The 19,092-nt window shown below is 40.4% G+C and overlaps 1 protein-coding gene across 1 annotated transcript in view; it reads left to right on the forward strand.

Annotated features, from left to right (window-relative positions):
- The window catches only part of LOC149205701 (uncharacterized), a 374,510-nt gene that overhangs the window by 149,112 nt on the left and 206,306 nt on the right, over positions 1–19,092 (forward strand). Inside the window, exons 11-12 of the mRNA XM_089397482.1 lie at positions 405–485; positions 641–693. Of these exons, the coding sequence (XP_089253608.1) occupies positions 405–485; positions 641–693 (134 nt within the window). The remainder of the gene's footprint in view (positions 1–404; positions 486–640; positions 694–19,092) is intronic.

A 19,092-nucleotide genomic window follows, 5' to 3' on the forward strand; every position in this document is an offset into this window, starting at 1 on the left:
ATGAATCAATAAAAGGAGACCAAGACTCTTGTAATGGGAGATGTAAAACCGTAAAAATTCAAACATTTTCAAAAAGACTTCAGCCAGGTTAGAAAGAGCTGAGCATAATAACAAAGGAAAGTGTGTTTCAAACAAAATAAGCAAACAAGGCTTACATGATATTTGCTGAATATTTTCAATTTGATTAGGCAATTTGTAAACCATTCAAGTAAAAACAACTTTCTGTGAATTTCTTAGGTTAAGCAGGCTAATGATAACTGTTTTATAACATAGTTAAGCCATTAGTTAAAGCTTAAGCCATTGATTGTGGCCTGTAAGGTTGAATCTTAAGATATTTACATGACTTCACAGATGAAGATTTCTATGTTTGCTGACAAGGAGATATTTGTTTGTCACAATTGCAGGTTTTCCTAAGCATGCTTGTTAAAATCACAAGTCTCGACTTGCCATTATGGCATCGGATAATGGTGCTTGAAATTTTGAGGGTAAGCACATAGTATTAAACTTGTTAGATTGGGGATCATAGTGGAATATTACGTGCATGGTTTTCATTCTTGTAGATTGCTACTTCTAACTTCTAGATTTGTATTTCTTCAAGATATTGCTTTTCTCATGGAGACAACTTGGGATGTCTTTGCAGAGTTTCTGTGTTGAAGCACGCATTTTACGTCTTCTCTTTCAAACTTTTGACATGTAAGTTAATCTATCACCATTGTCTGCCTCTAACCATTGTGAAGGTTCAGTTTAGGGAAAAAGGGAGATATTTACATGAAAACAACCGAAGTCACATTAAAGAGGTTAACCCAATTTACAGTTGTATTGTGATAGAACACTTATTTATTCTAATTGTTGGGAATAACTCTATCAATAGCAACTTCAATTTCTTTTGAATACAATTTATCTACTTTACTGTGGGAAGCACCAGACTCTACTATTCTAAAATAAAATTTCAGTATATGCGAGCTAAGTCACAGGGTTTGAAATCAGATTTGAGTATTGAAAAAATCAAAAGAAATTCTTTAAAATGGAAAACTTCTCAAACTTTGACATAAAATCTAGCGAGCAGCTTTGGCACTAATACATGCATGTTCTAAACCTTTGATTGGGATATGGTTTTGAAAATGTCATATTCCCCTAGAAAATGTGCAAGGTGTCAAAATTGGCTAGCTCAATGAACCTAACAAATTGGGATAGTGTTAATTTTAGGGTTAGATAGTTCTCTGCTGTAGATAATTCCATTTTTAAAACTTTTTCAACATTTTCACATTATATTTACCCCATATCATCATAAACAATTGTGTAGAGAGAACATTAACATTAACAATGCAGCGGAACAGTAAGAAACATTAAAAGAAAAACATACACAAAAGAGACACCAGGATTTTTGGTCGAAGTCCAAGGCAAAACCCCACAAGGGGGAAAATCCAAAAATGAATTCTTCTGCTTAGATATTCATCAAATGTTCAACTGAGATACAAAGTACAATAAGAATGAAACACTGGTCTTTCACCATCAATCACATTAGGCCTCCTAGGGCCAACCCTGGATCGTACCGGATCCTCATAAGATGGCAAAAGACAAGACTATTAAGGAGTCCTTCACAAGACCTCTGATGGATCATAGGGCTGCCTCCATATCAACGAAGGTAGCTTATATCTCTGTCGTGATCATATCACTGTCATCACAATTATAATCATCACTGCCATACTGCCATACATCACTGTCACGAGGACACACCATACATCAATGTCATAAAGGCTGCTGCCTTGCATTACAGTCACAAGGACATGCCATACATCACTGTCATAAAGGACAATGCTATATATGTCACTGTCATAAAGGATACTGCCATACATTACTGATGATGTCTCTGCCATATATCACAGGCTTACTGTCATACATTATTGATGATGTCTCTGCCATATATCACAAGCTTACTGTCATACATTACTGATGATGTCTCTGCCATATATCACAAGCTTACTGTCATACATTACTGATGACTAGGGCACTTAAATACTTCACACAGAGCTGGTCAAGTGGGCTTGTAATGATCTCCCAACAGACCTTAGAGAGGCCTCATAAACATCATACCTTATTGCCCTTCACAAGGGACTAAACTAAGGGCTTTCATAACCAGCCCATTAAACTGTAAACTAGCTGCCATAAACGACTGTCCAAACTGGACCTTCTACACTTAGTATTCATCAAAATACAAAAGGAAAACTCATACCTTTTTGGGACATCCAATCTTCTGCTCATAAAACTCTTCTCTGTGCACACTTTATCTCTGAAATTTCCGCCCTGGTTAGGGCACCCTGTGGCTAGACCTCCTCTATCAAGCCTTCTATCCCTGCGCTTTCATTCAAGCAGCTCAGCCTTAATTTGATGCCCAAACCTTGATCACAGACCAGCAACCAAATTAGGGCTCGACCCTGTCTGAAATAACAGAGAAATGCAGCGTTATCTCAGAGGCATGTGGGCACCTTTAAGGGACTCGGCTGTAATAATTCTGCCTTAGAAATGGTCACAAGCATTGCCTTCCCCCTTCGGTACCCTCATCGTGCTGTTGCAGTACACAGGAGTGCGCCTAGGATTGTTCTGTTGACCAGTTATGCACCCTTTTGTGTGCCTCAACACATCATCCTTGAGGCCCTCCCAAGAAAACTTTTCTCTAATCTACTTGTATGTCTCGAAGAGTCATTGGTGTGTTGCTAGCTGTGGATCATGTACAACATTCAAGATTTCCTTCTTGAGTGTAGAATCAGGAATCAAATATATCCTATCCTTGTAGAATTTGACTTCATCCTCTATCCTGTACCTGTCATCCTGGATGAGATGGATGAGACCATCCATCAATTAACAAGTATAAATTAATTTTGGAATATTCTACCAAGAGGTGGGATTTCCAATCTCTGGTGATATCCCTAAGTGAGCATGTGGCTGGTCTCCTAGAAAGTGCATCAACCTCAACGTTTTTGTTACACTTAGTACCAAAATACTATTGGTTGCTGCTTGTCGATTTTTGTTTTGTGATTAAATATTCTACTACCAGTGTTTCAAAAACCGGTCGGTTTGAACCGGTAACTGGTCAAATCGCCTGGTTAGCTAGCCCACCCGGTCAAACCGGCAGAAAAACCCGGTTTGACCCTTCATTTTGACCAAAAAAGAGAAAAACCGGTCCTAACCGGCTGGTTAGCTGCCAAGGCTGCGGAGGACCGATGCAACATGGTTTTCCAAGTTTGTAGGGTGTTTTGGAGGGAAAATAAGGGTTATTTCCCTCCAAAAACACCCTCTCCAAGCCTTTAAAAGGAGCTGAACCCCCTCATTTGCCTCACACATCTCATTTGGAGTTTTTGTGAGTTTGATTGGGAGCTTGGAGAGTGTTGAGTTTTTGCTAGAGTAGTGGAACAACAGAGAGTTTGAGCTAAGTAGTAGTCATCATCAATGTTGCATGAAGCGCGGACCCGAAAGCATCATTTTCCAAAAATCTAGGAAGCGAAGCATCTGCTATATATATATATTTTATATATTTTTTGCACTTATATTCAAAATAAACATCCCAAATACCAAATTAGTTGTAGAAGACATGAAAACATGTATATTTTTGCATAAATCAAGATAGATATGGCATCCATGATTCCATTGTAATTACTAGTATGTACATCAATGATTAATTATTCGAGCATCAACCATCTATATTCTAGCAATTACAAACATACATCAAATTTTTAAGCATATTATAAAACATAAAACATTTAAGCATATTATAAAACATAAAACATAAAACATAGAGCATATTATGATTTATCTAGCAAGTGAGCAACTATCAACATTTGTCATGTCCAAAATTCAAATAATAATGTTTACAAAATAGGTCACTTGGTCACCGCCAAGACAAAAAGGTTCAAATTCACAAGCCTACAAGTCTAATGATTAATCTATGACAAAAGTAGTAAATTGTGAATATATCTACTAATCTCTCCTCCTTCCACCACGAAGAGAACGTGGTGGCGGGCCTCCATGTGGTGGCAATGAAGAAGATGGTGCCTGTGGAAGTTGTGGCACTGAAACTGATGAAGATGAACCCCCTGCTGTTGGTGTTGAACCATGGAACCTAGGAACCAAGGGACCAGATGGGCGTGGCATCTCAACTCGATCATCATCATCCTAGAATCGCTAATTGCATGCATGCTCCCAAATGGACCAGTGCATGCATGCTCCCAAATGGACCAGTGCTAAGCATATAGTTGCTCAATTATCTCCGTACGAAATCCCTTTTGGAAAAAGTGAAATGCGTTTCCAAAAAATCGAAACACGGATCCAAAAAACCGAAACGCGTTTTGGAAGAAACCGAAACGCGGATCGGGCCGTAAGGTTCCGAAATGGCAGGAACCGCATTTTTTAGCCCGATCCGCGTTTCGGAGGGCGGATCCCCCACAGATCCGTACGGATTGCGGATCAGGCTTTTGATCCGTGGGGGGGGGGTTCCTGCAACACTGGTCATCATGCCTCCAAAAGCGAAGGATACTGCATGGGCTCATTGTGATATGATTAATGGCAAAATGATCTGCAAATATTGCCAAAAATCTATTGGAGGGGGTATTAACAGGTTCAAGCAACACTTGGCTGGGATAGGAGGACATGTGAAGCACCAAATGACTCAATAGGGCATATTAGTGTAGAATACCTTCAGAAGTTTGAGACTCAAGTCATTGAACCAATAGAGAAGTTTGTGACTCAAGCATAGTTTTAAAAACTGGCCTAGCTAACCGGTTACCGGTCTAACCGGTCGGTTAGTAGGCCCACCGGTTGGAACTAGTGAAAAAACCCAGTTTAATAGGCTGTGTGGCGGAAAATTTGACCTAACCGGTCCTAAACCGGCCGGTTATTTGCCATGCCCACCGAGGATCCACAGTGCGGCTTTTCCAAGGTAGTTTAGGGGTTTTAGAGGGAAATTAAGGGTGCTTTCCCTCCAAAAACACCCTCTCCAAGCCTTTAAGGAACAAAAACGGTTAAATGATCTTGTTTTCGTGCAATACAACCTTTGACTGAGGAGGAATCAAATGATGAACAAAGCACCTGATCTAGATCCCATTGTGTTGGACGATATTGATCCAACATCAGAATGGGTGGAGGAGACTGAAGATCCTGTGTTTGAGGTGATTTTGATATCGACATGGCTTTAGCGAGGGATGAAGCAGATTTTGAGGCGGCATCAAAACCAGGATCAGTGGCGGCATTAAGGAAAGGCAAAGAACCAATGGAAGGCACTAGTCGTGTAGGTCGACAAACTCGTGCTTCCATTAGGTCCACTTCTATTGTTATTGGTGGCATTGCTATTGAGGTTGCAGATCACGCTGAGGCATCCTCAGACTCTGAACCATATGATGTCTATGTAGCTCCTGATGATGATCCTGTGGCTAGTACTGGTGATGAACTTGATGATTGATCATGTGTACACTGTAGAATTGTAGTAGGCCAATGGCCTCATAGCTTGCAGCATTGTTTTTGGACTTTATAGGCCATTTAGAGCCTCATTGCTAATGTATTTTGCTATTTTGTCGATGATATGTATTGCACTCGGTGCCATTTCGATATATTCACCTTTACATGGTATATAAATGAGCAAACTTTGCATATTTTGTCTCTATTGGCTTGGAATCATGGTTTTAAATCTTAAAAATAGTTTTGTTTCATTAAAAATTTAACTATTTAATGTATTTTTCTAAAACCAGTTCGTTTAGACCAAACCAGTCCTGATTAGACTGGTTCCGGTCGATAAACCGGTTCATTAGGTGGACCGGTCAGGTCACCGGTTCCGGTTTTAAAAACATCACTCAAGTAGTTGCAAAGTTTGGGAGTTGAGACTCAATCAACTAAGTTTGATCATGATGACTCATGATAAGTTTCTAATGATAATGTTGATCACTATTATCATATATGTAGACTTGTAGTAGGCTAGTAACCCCATAGTTTGTAGGCTTTGTTTTTGCACTCTAGAGGCCATTTAAAGCCTCATTGCTTATGTATTTTGTTGATGATATGTATTTGACTTGGTGCCATTTTGATATCTTCACCTTTACATGGTATATAAATGAGGAATATTTGCATATTTTGTCTCTATTGGGTTAGAATCATGGTTTTAAATCTTAAAAATAGTTTTTTTTTCATTAACAATTAATTATTTAATGTATTCTTTTAAAACCGGTTCGTTTAGACCTGGCCAGTCCCGGTTCGAAACCCAGTTCATTAGGTGGACCGGTCCGGTCACCTATTCCGGTTTTTAAAACATTGTCTACTACACAAGCTACATCTCCATGGTTATATATTAGCTCCATTTTCTTAGCTGACATAGTTTTGAGGACAAGCATTGGAAACACTGCTCAACGCTACCTTTGTAATGTCCCCAAATTTTGAATTTCCTTGTGGTGAGATTAGGAAGGATTTCCATAGCTTATAACAACCAAGTCACGTGAGCAAGATTACATTATAGGTGGGCCCAAAGGGTTTTGAGGTGTTTTATGGGGGTCGATTGGGATCGCTTACCATTTTTCATTATTAGGATCAGTTTTGCATAGTTTGACCTTGGTTCTACTGCATTAGGACGATTTCCATAAAAAAAGTTATTAACGGGCATATTTTAATTAATCATGCTTAAGGTGTTGTGTTGGGCTTATTACTTGGAGAAACACCTTAGTGTAATAGCTTGTTAGCATTGGGGCGAACAGATTGACAAAACATAATGATGAAAATGGGCTTTGGGAGGTCGATGTGGTCATGGTGGCAGTTTAAGCATTTTCTGGAGATAAAAAGTGACTTTAACTAGTAATAAAAAGTCACTTATTAAATAAAAGATGAAAAAGTGTTTTTGTCTAAGGGGTAAATAAAAGGGGCCTAAAGTCATTTGGAAAATAGGAGGAAAATGCTCTAAATGGATTATTAATAAAATAATGAAAGGATATTTCTAGAAGATTGGAAAAGATCTGACAAAATCTTATAAAAGGGGAAGAGAAGGCCATTTCTCATTCATCATGGTTTATGATTATTTCTTGTTGATTGATTGGGAGCTCAGGTGAGTTTCTCTTGAGGGCTTCATGCGAGACTCTTACACTAGTTTCAGTGGAAATCATTGCCACCCTAGCTGGTACTCACCAATTTCGGTGGACATTATTGCCACCCTGGCATTGCGGGGAAATTATTTAGATTTCCCATTTGTGCTTGAAATTGCAGGTGATTCCTGTAGCAGTTCTCAAGGGTCGAATTGATATTATTTCTAGAAGATTGAGCTGTTGTTGCTAGGTTGAAATTTCAGAGGGTTGAGTTCATTGACACATTGGGCCAAATTGCTGAAGTCATATTATTGTTGGGGTCGAGTTGATATTCATCTATTGAAGTTTAAACTTTATATTGCTGATCATTTGTCGAAGATAATATTATTATTGTTGGGGCTGAGTTGATGTTCATCTGCCAGAGGTTACACTGTTGATCATTTGCTGGAGATAATATTATTATTGTTAGGGCCGAGTTGATATTCATCTGCTGGAGATTATATTATTGCTCATTTTTCGAAGGTCATATTATTATTGTTGGGTCTGAGTTTGAACTTTGTAGTCATCTGCTAAGGATTATATTGTTGTTCATTTACCGGAGATCAAACTGTTGTTGCTGGGACCAAATCATTATTTATTTGCTAGAGAACAGATCTTGATTGCTAGGGTCGAATTGTTTGGGCATTTGGTCTATTAGTTGACAAGGCTATATCACAGATTTCCAAATTCTCATTTGCACGTAAACCCTCCAATTGAGTTAATAAAATTATTGGTTGTGCTCCTGAAAAATTTCTGCTATTTATGTTTATTTCTCTGTTCGCAAAGTGTTTAGCAGAAGGTACATTACAGTGGTGTCAGTGCTGGTTTTCCTGCTAGTCTGAAGCATTTATTTGGAGAAAATGTCTTCGAACCAACAAGCAAAATTGTTCACAGAATTCCTTCAAAAATTTGAAGAACATAATAAAAATTTCACAAAGATAATAGAGCAGGTTGGAGCATGGGTATCATCAGAGCGGCAAAGAAAAGAAGAAATTGCAGATCGAAAGATGATGATGATAAAAATACATAGTTGCTAAACAAAACCCCAGTGTCGATGTTGCCATTGTAGGAGAAACAATGATTGAAGGAAAGGTTTGTGATCAAACCTCCGAGGACGAATTAGGGGAAGTCATACCAGTTGAAGATGAAGCTAGCCCAGACTGACTCTAGCAAGTTGGTACAAGGCACTGTTGTAGGAAACGCCCCCCCCCAACTAGGATTTAAACCGGGATCCACATCCTGTACGGATTCATGGGGGATCTGCCGCCGGATCCATAGTTCGGAAATCTGGAACTGTGGATCGGGCTAGAAAACATAGTTTCTGGAATTTCAAAACCGTACTGGCCCGATCCGCTATTCTGGATTTCCGAACCGCGGATCCGCCTCAGATCTGCGATGAATCAGGCACAGATCCGTACGGATTTGTTGACTGTGCTGGAAATCCGTCAACCAAAGGGGTCTCTCCGATGTGAAGTCCTAATGAGACCCCACATTGTTTGGTGTAGGAGCCCCATTCAAAATATCGACCTGGTTGCCATATATTTCAAAGATATGCCTTGGCTCTAACTGTTAGCATGGGAGAGGGATGGAATGGTGTCTTTGAAAAGCAAGGGAGGTGTGCCTGGTGAGTGTGCAGTTGCGACTGTGTCAAGGTTCTTCTATTGCAAAGGGGGGGAAAAGTGAGCCTATAAGTGAGAGGTAATAGTACCACCCAGGGAGAGACACACATGAACTAGAAGGATCCGTTTAACATCTAGTGGAATAGTCCACAACAGATGCAACGGTCGTTACAACCAACAAACAAGGAAGATCTGTCTAGTATCGTGGAATAGTCCACAAGGATGGGGCAATATAACAACCATTACAACACATTCTCAATAAGATAAGCACTAAAATAACCAAAATAGTTCAACTATCTTAGTACATGTGAAAGCAAACATGAAATACAAACGTCCACATAATAGTCTTATAAACATTCATATTCCATGCATGAAGAACATGCTGGCCTTAAAAGGCTTCTGTCATTAAGTAAAAGTTCCAAGACACATGTTTACAATGTATGTCACTAGCCCCAATAGTGTGACATTGGAGCCACTCCTTGCTCCTCAAAGAACTAGCTGATCTCTCTAATGCCTTGTGGGAGGAGCGAAGGTGAAAAGTCCTTTGTTCATACAATGAGGGGGTATATATAACCAAGGGGTGATGCTTCCTCTTTCTGATGTTAGTTTTTGGTAGCATTAGATGTGCTCTAGCCATGAAAATTGGTGGAGAGGCTAAGGCATATGAGTTCTAAAGAACCCATAAACCGTTTGGTGAAATTCCACCCGGATTGTATTTTATTAAAATAATTAATATTTTTAATGGGGTTCCTAAGTTTAAACTTAGGAAAATTAAAGTATTAATGGGTATTAATCACAATATGGGTGAGAATGATCTAGAAGGCGGATCAAATCAAGTTTTAATCTTAGCCGTTATTAGAGACTTAATCTCGACCGTTGAAGTCTCAACGGGAAATGTATAAGGAGGCTTGGGGTTCATTTAGAAAGACACATAGAGATAATGAATTGATCTGGAGTTCGATTTCTGGGGCTAGGAAGCTGAGAATTCAAACTGAGTGATCATCTTGCAGTAGAGGGGTGGGGATAGTTCGGGTGCGCTGGACAGAGAGGTGGAGAGACACTAGTGGAGGCAATGCAACAACTAGAAGGACTGATGCTGGGCCAATCTGGGCCCACGCAGGCATGACGCAGAGCCAAAAGGGCCAGTGCAGAAGCAGAAGCTGCCCTCATGCAGAAAGCCGGAACTGCCGGAACAACTGGGAAGGTTGACGCAAAAGGCAGAAGAGACAATGCAGAAGCTGGCACAGAAAAGAATAAAGCCCCCATTCTCTTCTCATTTTCTCACTTTGAGTTTATGAGAGTTGGAGAAGAGAAGAGAGGAGAGGAGAAGAGAAGAGAATAAAGCCCCCATTCTCTTCTCATTTTCTCACTTTGAGTTTATGAGAGTTGGAGAAGAGAAGAGAGGAGAGGAGAAGAGAAGAGAGGAAAGGAGAGGAGAAGAGAGGAGAGCTTGGAGGAGTGAAGAAGGAGGAGCTAGGAGAAGGAGGAGGAGCTTGGAGCAAGAGCTTGCAGGACTTCATCTACAAGAGCTAAAGAGGTAAGTTCAAACCCCAAACTCCCTTGTTTTTTTGAAAAAAAAATTGTATTTTTCTCCTCCCTCTCCTACTCTTTCCCATTGTTTCTACTTGCTCCTTTATTTACAGGTTGTCCACCACCTATATCCATATTCCAAGATGGTGTTCTTTTGGCTTCTATGTATCATTCCACTCTTGGTTTTAATGATGGCAAGGGTGAGGAATAGAGGGGAAGAGGAAGGGGATGAACTTGGTGACCCAATGTATGATGAGGAGGAAGGGTTTGAAGAGGAAGGGGATGAACTTGAAGGGGACACTGAAGCACAAGATGGGAAAGGTACAACAACACCCTTGTGGAACTATGTGACCAAACTTGATGGGGGAAAGGGTGGTGGATCTTACAAATGGATGTGCCCTCATGATTGTCATGGAGGAAAACCATATTGTGGTTCATATACCCGTCTGAGGAGGCATCTTTGTGGGGTGCTGGACAGTGATGAAAAAAAGGGTTCTGTGGGGGTACAAATTTGCCCAAAAATTTCAGCTGAACAAAGAACAAAATACATCCAAATAGAGATGGCTGCACAACAAAAAAACAAGAAACAAAAAACTCATTCTGAATCAAGTGCAACCTCTAAATTTGGTAGTTGCCCATCTCCTCATGGTACTTTTGCAACCTCTGGAGGTAGAAAAACAATAGGGGATTTCCTTAATGTTGCTGGGAGGGATGATGTGGATGGAAAGATAGTCCGTTTTCTTTGTGCTTGCGGTGTACCATTCAATGTGCTTCGCTCTCCCTATTGGCATGAAATGGTAAAGGCCATCAATGAAGCCCCAAAAGGATACAAGGCCCCCAACTATGAGAAAGCTAGAACAGTGTTATTAGAAAGAGAAAAAGCTAAGGTTCAAAGAGCTTTGACACGTTTTACACATGAGTGGGTGGATTCTGGGGTATCCATTGTATCAGATGGGTGGACAAATATTAGAAACCAACATTTGATAAATGTTCTTGGTGTTTCTTCTAGTGGTGCAGTATTTATTGCATCTCATGACTCCTCCTCCATCAGTGCAACTGCACAAAACATTGCAGATCTCCTATTGAAATCAATCAAAGATGTTGGTCCGAATAATGTGGTTCAAGTGATCACAGATAATGCAGCAAATTGTAAGTTAGCAGGAAAAATTATTGAGCGTACTCATCCACACATCTTTTGGTCTGGGTGCCTGGTTCACACATTGAACCTTTTGATGCATGATATTGTGAAACACAAAGATTGTGGGTGGATTGCTGAGGTTTACAGGAAAGGGAAGCAACTCATTAAATTCATCACAGGGCATACAAGGGTAAACTACTTCTATGGCACTTACTCCAAGTTGCAATTGCTTAAAATTGCAAAGACAAGATTTGCTAGTTATTACCTCACCTTTAGGCGGCTAGTGAGGGTGAGACAAGCTTTAACTAATCTGGTGTGTGCTGAAACATGGGATGAAATTAATACTGACACAGATGGTGCTAATGAAGTCAAGGACACTGTTCTTGACAGTTACTTTTGGTCACAGGTTAAATATGTTTTGCAATTCACCAAACCAATTTATTACATGATCAAGTTTGCAGATTCAGATCGACCAGTAATTGGGGAGGTGTATGAGCAAATGGATAGCATGTTGGGGCAGATTAAAGACATTGTTGAGCCTAGAGATACCACCTTGTACAATTATATTCGTGAAGAGGTGGAAAACCGATGGGATATGCTAAATGTTACATTGCATGCATTAGCATATGTTTTGACACCTAAATACTATCATCCATCATGGCTTTCAAAACCAGCACCTGGGGGGGGAAGCAGGAAAAAACCACACCAAGATAAAGAGGTTCACGAAAAATATATGGCTGCATTGAGTAGATTAATCCCTGATAATGAGGAGGCTGCATTGGTACGGAGACAGGTGAGCAACTATACGAGCAACACTGGTCCATTTGGGAGCATGCATGCAATTCAAGATCGAGAGCATTTTTCTGCTCTTGAGTGGTGGAACATGCATGGAGGGCCTACTCCACTTCTACAGAGTTTGGCATTGCGGGTGCTATCACAGGTGGTAAACACTTCTTCTGCAGAGAGGTGTTGGAGCTCTTATTCTTTCATCCACAGTGTTAAAAGGAACAGGTTGAATTTAGACCGGGCAGAGAGCTTGGTTTATGTTCATTACAACTTGCGATTGTTGTCCCATTACTGTGAAGATGCAAAGTCTAATAAAGACTTGTTGACTTGGGACAAGAATCCAGAGGAGCCCAATTTGGAGGATGGAGTGTTGCGACTAGAGCAATTAGAGGATTCTCTTATCCAGGTATGTCCATTGTGGTATGAATTTTCCAATTTTCCCTTATAAAGCATTTCTCTAATTCATGTTTTTAATTTTTTTGTTAACTAGTGTTTTTTTTTTGCATGAATTTTTTGAGCGATTCTAGGATGATGACACGGGTGTTGATATGCCATTGCCACCACCCCCATCTGGTCCCTTGGTTTCTAGGTTCCATGGTTCAACACCAACGGCAGGGGGTTCTTCTTCATCAGTTCCAGTGCCACGACTTACACAGGGACCATCTTCTTCATTGCCACCACGTGGAGGCCCGCCATCACGTTCTATTCGTGGTGGAAGGAGGAGAGATTAGTAGATATATTCACAATCTACTTCTTTTTGTCATAGATTACTCATTAGACTTGTAGACTTGTGAATTTGAATTTTGAACCTTTTTGGCTTGGCGGTGACCAAGTGACATATTTTGTAAACATTATTATTTGAATTTTGGACATGACAAATGTTGACAGTTGCTCACTTGCTAGATAAATCATAATATGCTCTATGTTTTATGTTTTATAATATGCTTAAATGTTTTATGTTTTATAATATGCTTAAAAATTTGATGTATGTTTGTAATAGCTAGAATATAGATGATTGTTGTACATACTAGTAACTACAATGGAATCATGGATGCCATATCTATCTTGATTTATGCAAAAATATGCATGTTTTCATGTCTTCTACAATTAATTTGGTATTTGGGATGTTTGTTTTGAGTATAAATGCAAAAAAATATAAAAAAATATATATATATATAGCAGACACTTCCGCGGACGCTTCGCTTCCTAGATTTTTAGAAAATGACGCTTCCGCGCTCTGCGCTTCCGCTTCGCTCCCGCTTCGTGCAACATTGGGGCCAGCGCAACGATAGTTGGGGTTAGCCAGTTCTGCTGCCGGATTAGTCGAAATCTGTCGGGTGAAGTGAGGTAAAACTCACTTAGTTTTCTGCCATTATATGTTCTTTGTCACTGGATTACCGAGAGGGCATCTAGCATTATGTTCAGAATTATTGCTTGATAATAGAAAACCCTTAGAGCTACTGCAACGGTTTTCTCGCATTGGGTTTTTCCGGGGACTATTTTGTCAAAAAATAACTGTGTCCTATGTATCTTGTTCTTTGCTCAGTTTTTTGTTTAATGAAATCAAGTTTTAAGTAGTGTAGGCTGTAGAAGTAATTTACTTCGGTATCAGAAAATAACTTGATAATGTATATTAAAATCAAGTAGGAGAAGTAAATTCAGTTTTGCTGCAGTAGGGGTTCCTTGGAGTAGGAATTTACACATGTGACTCTTTGACTACCTTCACGACTGTTCAATTTCCTATGACTTTTCAACTTACATGACTCCATATTCATGTGTGTCCTTTGGACTTCCACTTTACAATAAATACAATATACATGGTCCATAATGATGATGTGGCATATGACAACTCATGACACAACTTGATATGACATTGCTGACATGGACTGCTTGATGATGTGACAATGTCAAGCCACTTCTGCTGTTGTGTCTTTGATGTCTTCTTGAGAACACTTTGTCTTCCATCTCCTCATGGCTTGATGATGGGAGTCCTTGATGATCTTAAGCCTTGAGTTGTGGTCACTAGTTAGTGTCCCTTTGCTTTGCTTTGATAGATGAGCTTGCATGTTTCAGCTGCAAAGATGTCTTTTTGCATGCTCCCCTTCTGCATCTCCTTCTTCATCATCCTGTGATGGTGTAAAAGAGTACCTGCATTTGTAAGTTTGTAACTCACTCATGACGAGACGACATCAGTCTGAAAACCCCTAGCCTAAGATAGAGCATTTGGATTCATGAACTGGGCCGGGACTAGGTGACAGGTTAGGAGAGAAGGCCCAGTGACTGCGCAATTGCGTGGTGCAAGCAGCGAAGGGTCAAGCTTGATCACTGAGACTGCGCAGTGCACACCTCAGGCTAGACTGAGGGAAATTTTTGTGCAGTCCCCACTGAGGGAAAATTTTGCGCAGTGCCCGTTGAGGGAAAAATTTGTGCAGTGCCTATTGAGGGGAAAAAATGCGCAGTCCCCAATGAGGGAACAATTGTGGAATTCAAGTAGGTAGTGGAGGCTGCGGGTTCGGGCCCTAGGAGGACAAACTGCACAGTTTCAAGAGGCAAGGGGGACTGGGCAACTGAGACTGCACAATCCGTAGCTCAGTGAGGCTTGAAGGACAAAACTGTGCAGTTTCTGGACGCAGTGGGGTTCGACTGAGGGAAAGGAAACTAGGAGAAGCATCTGCGTAGTTTTGGGTGCCAAGGGAGGCTGGGCTTCTGCGCATTGCGTAGTTCCAACAGGCAAGGGAAAAGCTTGAGGGTTGAAGATGCGAAGTGCGTAGTTCAAGGCAAATTGGGAGACACAACTGCGCAATTCTGGAGGTCAAGATCGGGAGCTGGGCTTAGGAATTGCGTAGAGCAACAACCCTGGAGGATAGGGACTGTGCATTGCGTAGTTCCAAGCAGCAAGGTCATAGCTTAGAGGGCTAAGACTGCGCAGTGCGCAGTTTAGTCGTAGCCCAGTGAAGCTAAGTTGCTCGCTCGGGAAGATTTTCAGAAAATGGCTAAGTGGGATGGGTGATGACTTGTGATGAACCTTGACTGTGATCACACACTTAGCATACTTTGACGACACGACAACATAGATCATTGGAACATGTAAACAAAGCATTTCCCTCATTGTGACTACCTCGTGACTAAATACAACAAATGCGACACTTAATATAGGCGTTAGGACGATTGTGACGACACTTGTGCGACAATGCTCAAGACTTTGTGTATGGATACGATAAATGTTTACGTGGTTGGGACAACTCATATACACAAAGACCGACCTTCCAAACCATCATAAAAGGCTCGCAGATATTGTACGACAGTCAAACATGCCAAAAGACGACGGTTAATCCAACGTGCAAAAGGGACCAAAGAACTGCGAGAAAGCTCATGAAATGAGCTCTAGTGTTTGCAACAACAATGTAAAAGACCAAGGAAGGCTCCAAAATTTGAGTGCAAGTCAAAATTTTGGAGGGTGTTGGAGCAGCTACAATAGGATCTCGAGTGGATTCGATGCCAGACGGGCAGTTGCGCACGACCGACCCAAAAAATTCATTTTTGTTTTATTTTTTTTTGTCTAACTTGAGTTTGGGGTGGGTTTAGGTTGAGTTAGGGAAATGATAGATGGGGATAAAGCTCATTTCCCCCTCATTTCCTCACTCTTGTATTTTTGGAGAGCTTGGAGAAGAGAGGAGAAAGAGAGAAGAAGAGAGCTTGGAGAAGAGAGGAGAAAAAGAGGAGAAGAGAGCTTGGAGAAGAGAGGCTTGAGGAGAGCTTGGAGGAGGAACTAGGAGCAGTGAAGGAGGAGGAGCTCGGAGGAGTAAAAAAGGGCTTCCATCTACAAGAGCTAAAGAGGTAAGTGCAAACCCCAAACTCCCTCATTTTTTTGTCATTGTTGTTTGTATTTTTTCTCCTCCCTCTCCTACTCTTTCCCATTCTTTCTTCTTGCTCATTTCATTGCAGGTTGTCCATCTATATTCATATTCCAAAATGGTGTTCTTTTGGCTTATATGTATCATTCCACTTTTGGTTTTCATGATGGCAAGGGGGAGTAGGACTAGAAGGGAAGAAGAACAAGAGGATAGTGGTCCCCATATGAGTGATCTAATGTATGATGTGGAGGAAGGGTTTGAAGAGGAAGGGGATGAAGAGAACACTGAAATGCTAGAGGGGAGAGCTGCATTGACACCCTTGTGGAATTTGTGACCAAATTTGAAGTGGGAAAAGGTGGTAGAAGTTACAAGTTTTTGTGCCCTCATGGTTGTCATGGAGGAAAACCATATAGTGGTTCATATACCCATGTGGGGAGGCATCTTTGTGGGGTGTTGGACAGTGATGAAAAAAGGGTGTCATGGGGATAGCAATTTTCCCAAAGGTTCTAGCGGAACAAAGAAGAAAGTACATCCAAATAGAGGATGCTTCACAAGAGAAATACAAGAAACAAAAAACTCATTCTAAATCAAGTACAACCTCTAGAATTGGTAGCTCATCTCCTCATGGTACTTCTGCAATCTCTGAAAGTAGAAGAACAATAGGGGATTTCCTGAATGTTGTTGGGAGGGATGATGTGGATGGAAAGATAGTCCGATTTCTTTGTGCTTGCGGTGTACCATTCCATGTGTTTCGGTCTCCCTATTGGCATGATATGGTTAAGGGCATCAATGAAGCCCCAAAAGGATACAAGAGCCCCAACTATGAGAAAGCTAGAACAATGTTAATAGAAAGAGAAAAAGCAAAGGTTCAAGGAGCTTTGACACAATTTACAAATAAATGGGTGGATTGTGGGGTATCCATTGTATCCAATGGGTGGACAAATGTTAGAAACCAACCATTGATAAATGTTCTTGGTATTTCTGCTAGTGGTGCAGTGTTTATTACATGTCAGGACTCCTCCATCAGTGCAACTTCCCAAAACATTGCAGATCTCTTATTGCAATCAATCAAAGCTGTAGGTCCTTATAATGTGGTTCAAGTGATCATTGATAATGTGACATGAACAATTATTGAGCGTACTCATCCACACTTCTTTTGGTCCGGGTGTTTGGTGCACACATTGAACCTTTTGATGCATGATCTTGTGAAGCATAAAGAATGTGGGCGGCTTAATGAGATTTACAAGAGAGGGAAGCAACTCATTAAATTTATCACAGGGCATACAAGGGTAAACTACTTTTATGGCTCTTACTCCAAGTTGCAGTTGCTTAAACTTGCAAAAACAAGATTTGCAAGTTATTACCTCACCTTTAGGCGGCTAGTGAAGGTGAGACAAGCTTTAACTAATACAGTGACCTCTGAATCATGGGAGGAAATTAACACTCATAGAGATGGTGCTATTGTAGCTAAGGACACTGTTCTTGACAGTTACTTTTGGTCATAGATTAAATATGTTTTGCAATTCGCCAAACCAATTTATTACATGATCAAGTTTGCAGATCTAGATCAGACAATAATTGGGGAGGTGTTTGAGCAAATGAATAGTATGTTGGAGCAGATTAAAGACATTGTTGAGCATAGAGACATCACCTTGTACAATTATATTCATGTAGAGGTGAAAAAACGATGGGATATGTTAAACATTCCACTGCATGCCTTAGCATATGTTCTGACACCTAAATACTATCATCCATCTTTCAACACCAACACTTGGGGGAGAGGGGGAGCAGGAGAAAACCACACCTAGATCCAGAGGTTCTAAATTGTTATATGAAAGCATTGGATAAATTAGTCCTTGATGAGGAGTCTTCCATGCTACGGAAACATTTGAGCAACTATATGCTTAGCACTGGTCCATTTGGGAGCATGCATGCAATTAGAGATTGAGAGATTTTTTCTTCTCTTGAGAGGTGGAACATGCATGGAGGTGCTACTCCACTTTTACAAACTTTGGCATTGTGGGTGCTATCACAGGTGTTAAACACTTCTTCTGCAGAGATGTGTTGGAGCTCTTATTCTTTCATCCATAGTGTTAAAAGGAACATGTTGAGTTTAGATCAGGCAAAGAGCTTGGTTTATGTTCACTACAACTTGCGACTATTGTCCCGTTACTGTGATGATGCAAAGACAAATAAAGACCTTAAAGCTTGGGACAAAAATCCAGAGGAGCCAAATTTGGAGGATGGAGTGTTGTGATTAGAGCAATTGGAGGATGCCCTTATCCAGGATGATGATGATCGAGTTGAGATGCCACCCCCATCTAGTCCCTTGGTTCCCAGGTTCCATGCTTCAACACCAACAACAGGGGCTTCATCTTCATCAGTTCCATTGCCACAACTTCCAGGAGGAGAGATTAGTAGATATATTCACAGTTTACCACTTTTGTCATAGATTAGACTTGTAGTCTTGTTGTGAATTTGAACTTTTTTGTCTTACTTTTCCTAGTTCAGTGTGTACTTGAGTCTTGGTGGTGGCCAAGTGGCCTATTTTATAAACATTATTATTTGCATTTTGGACATTACTCATGTTGACAGTTGCTAACTTGTTAGATAGGTTACTTGAATGTTTGATGATTTTATCTTCTAAATGTTTTATGTTATATGATATTCTTAAAAATTTGATGTATTCCGCGTCCCCGCTTCCAAAAAACGTCCCTGCTTCGTGCAATGTTGGTACAAGGGTTTGGGATGAGGGAGACAAAAATAATGATGCAAAATTCCCATCATCATTTAACAAGATTGTTGAGGAAAATCATGAGGCTACGAGATTTGATGATAATTCTTGAGAGGTGTGTAGAGATGATAACACACAGATAATCAGTAGTGTGAACTTAGACCCATTAGATGATTTATTTTATGAAGAAGATGATGCTCATACACTTACTGGTGCCCATAATTTGGAAAACCAATTGAAGGTAAGCATCAACCAGATTATGGCAGCCATGAGACATTATGATGATACACAAGCATTAGTGGTAGATTATTGTTGGAGAAATGCAATGATACATGACAGT

Source organism: Pinus tabuliformis, chromosome 1_2 (assembly GCF_031772625.1).
Source record: "Pinus tabuliformis cultivar Carrire ecotype Pingquan chromosome 1_2, CPIR1, whole genome shotgun sequence".
In the NCBI taxonomy this organism is placed as follows: Eukaryota; Viridiplantae; Streptophyta; class Pinopsida; order Pinales; family Pinaceae; genus Pinus; species Pinus tabuliformis.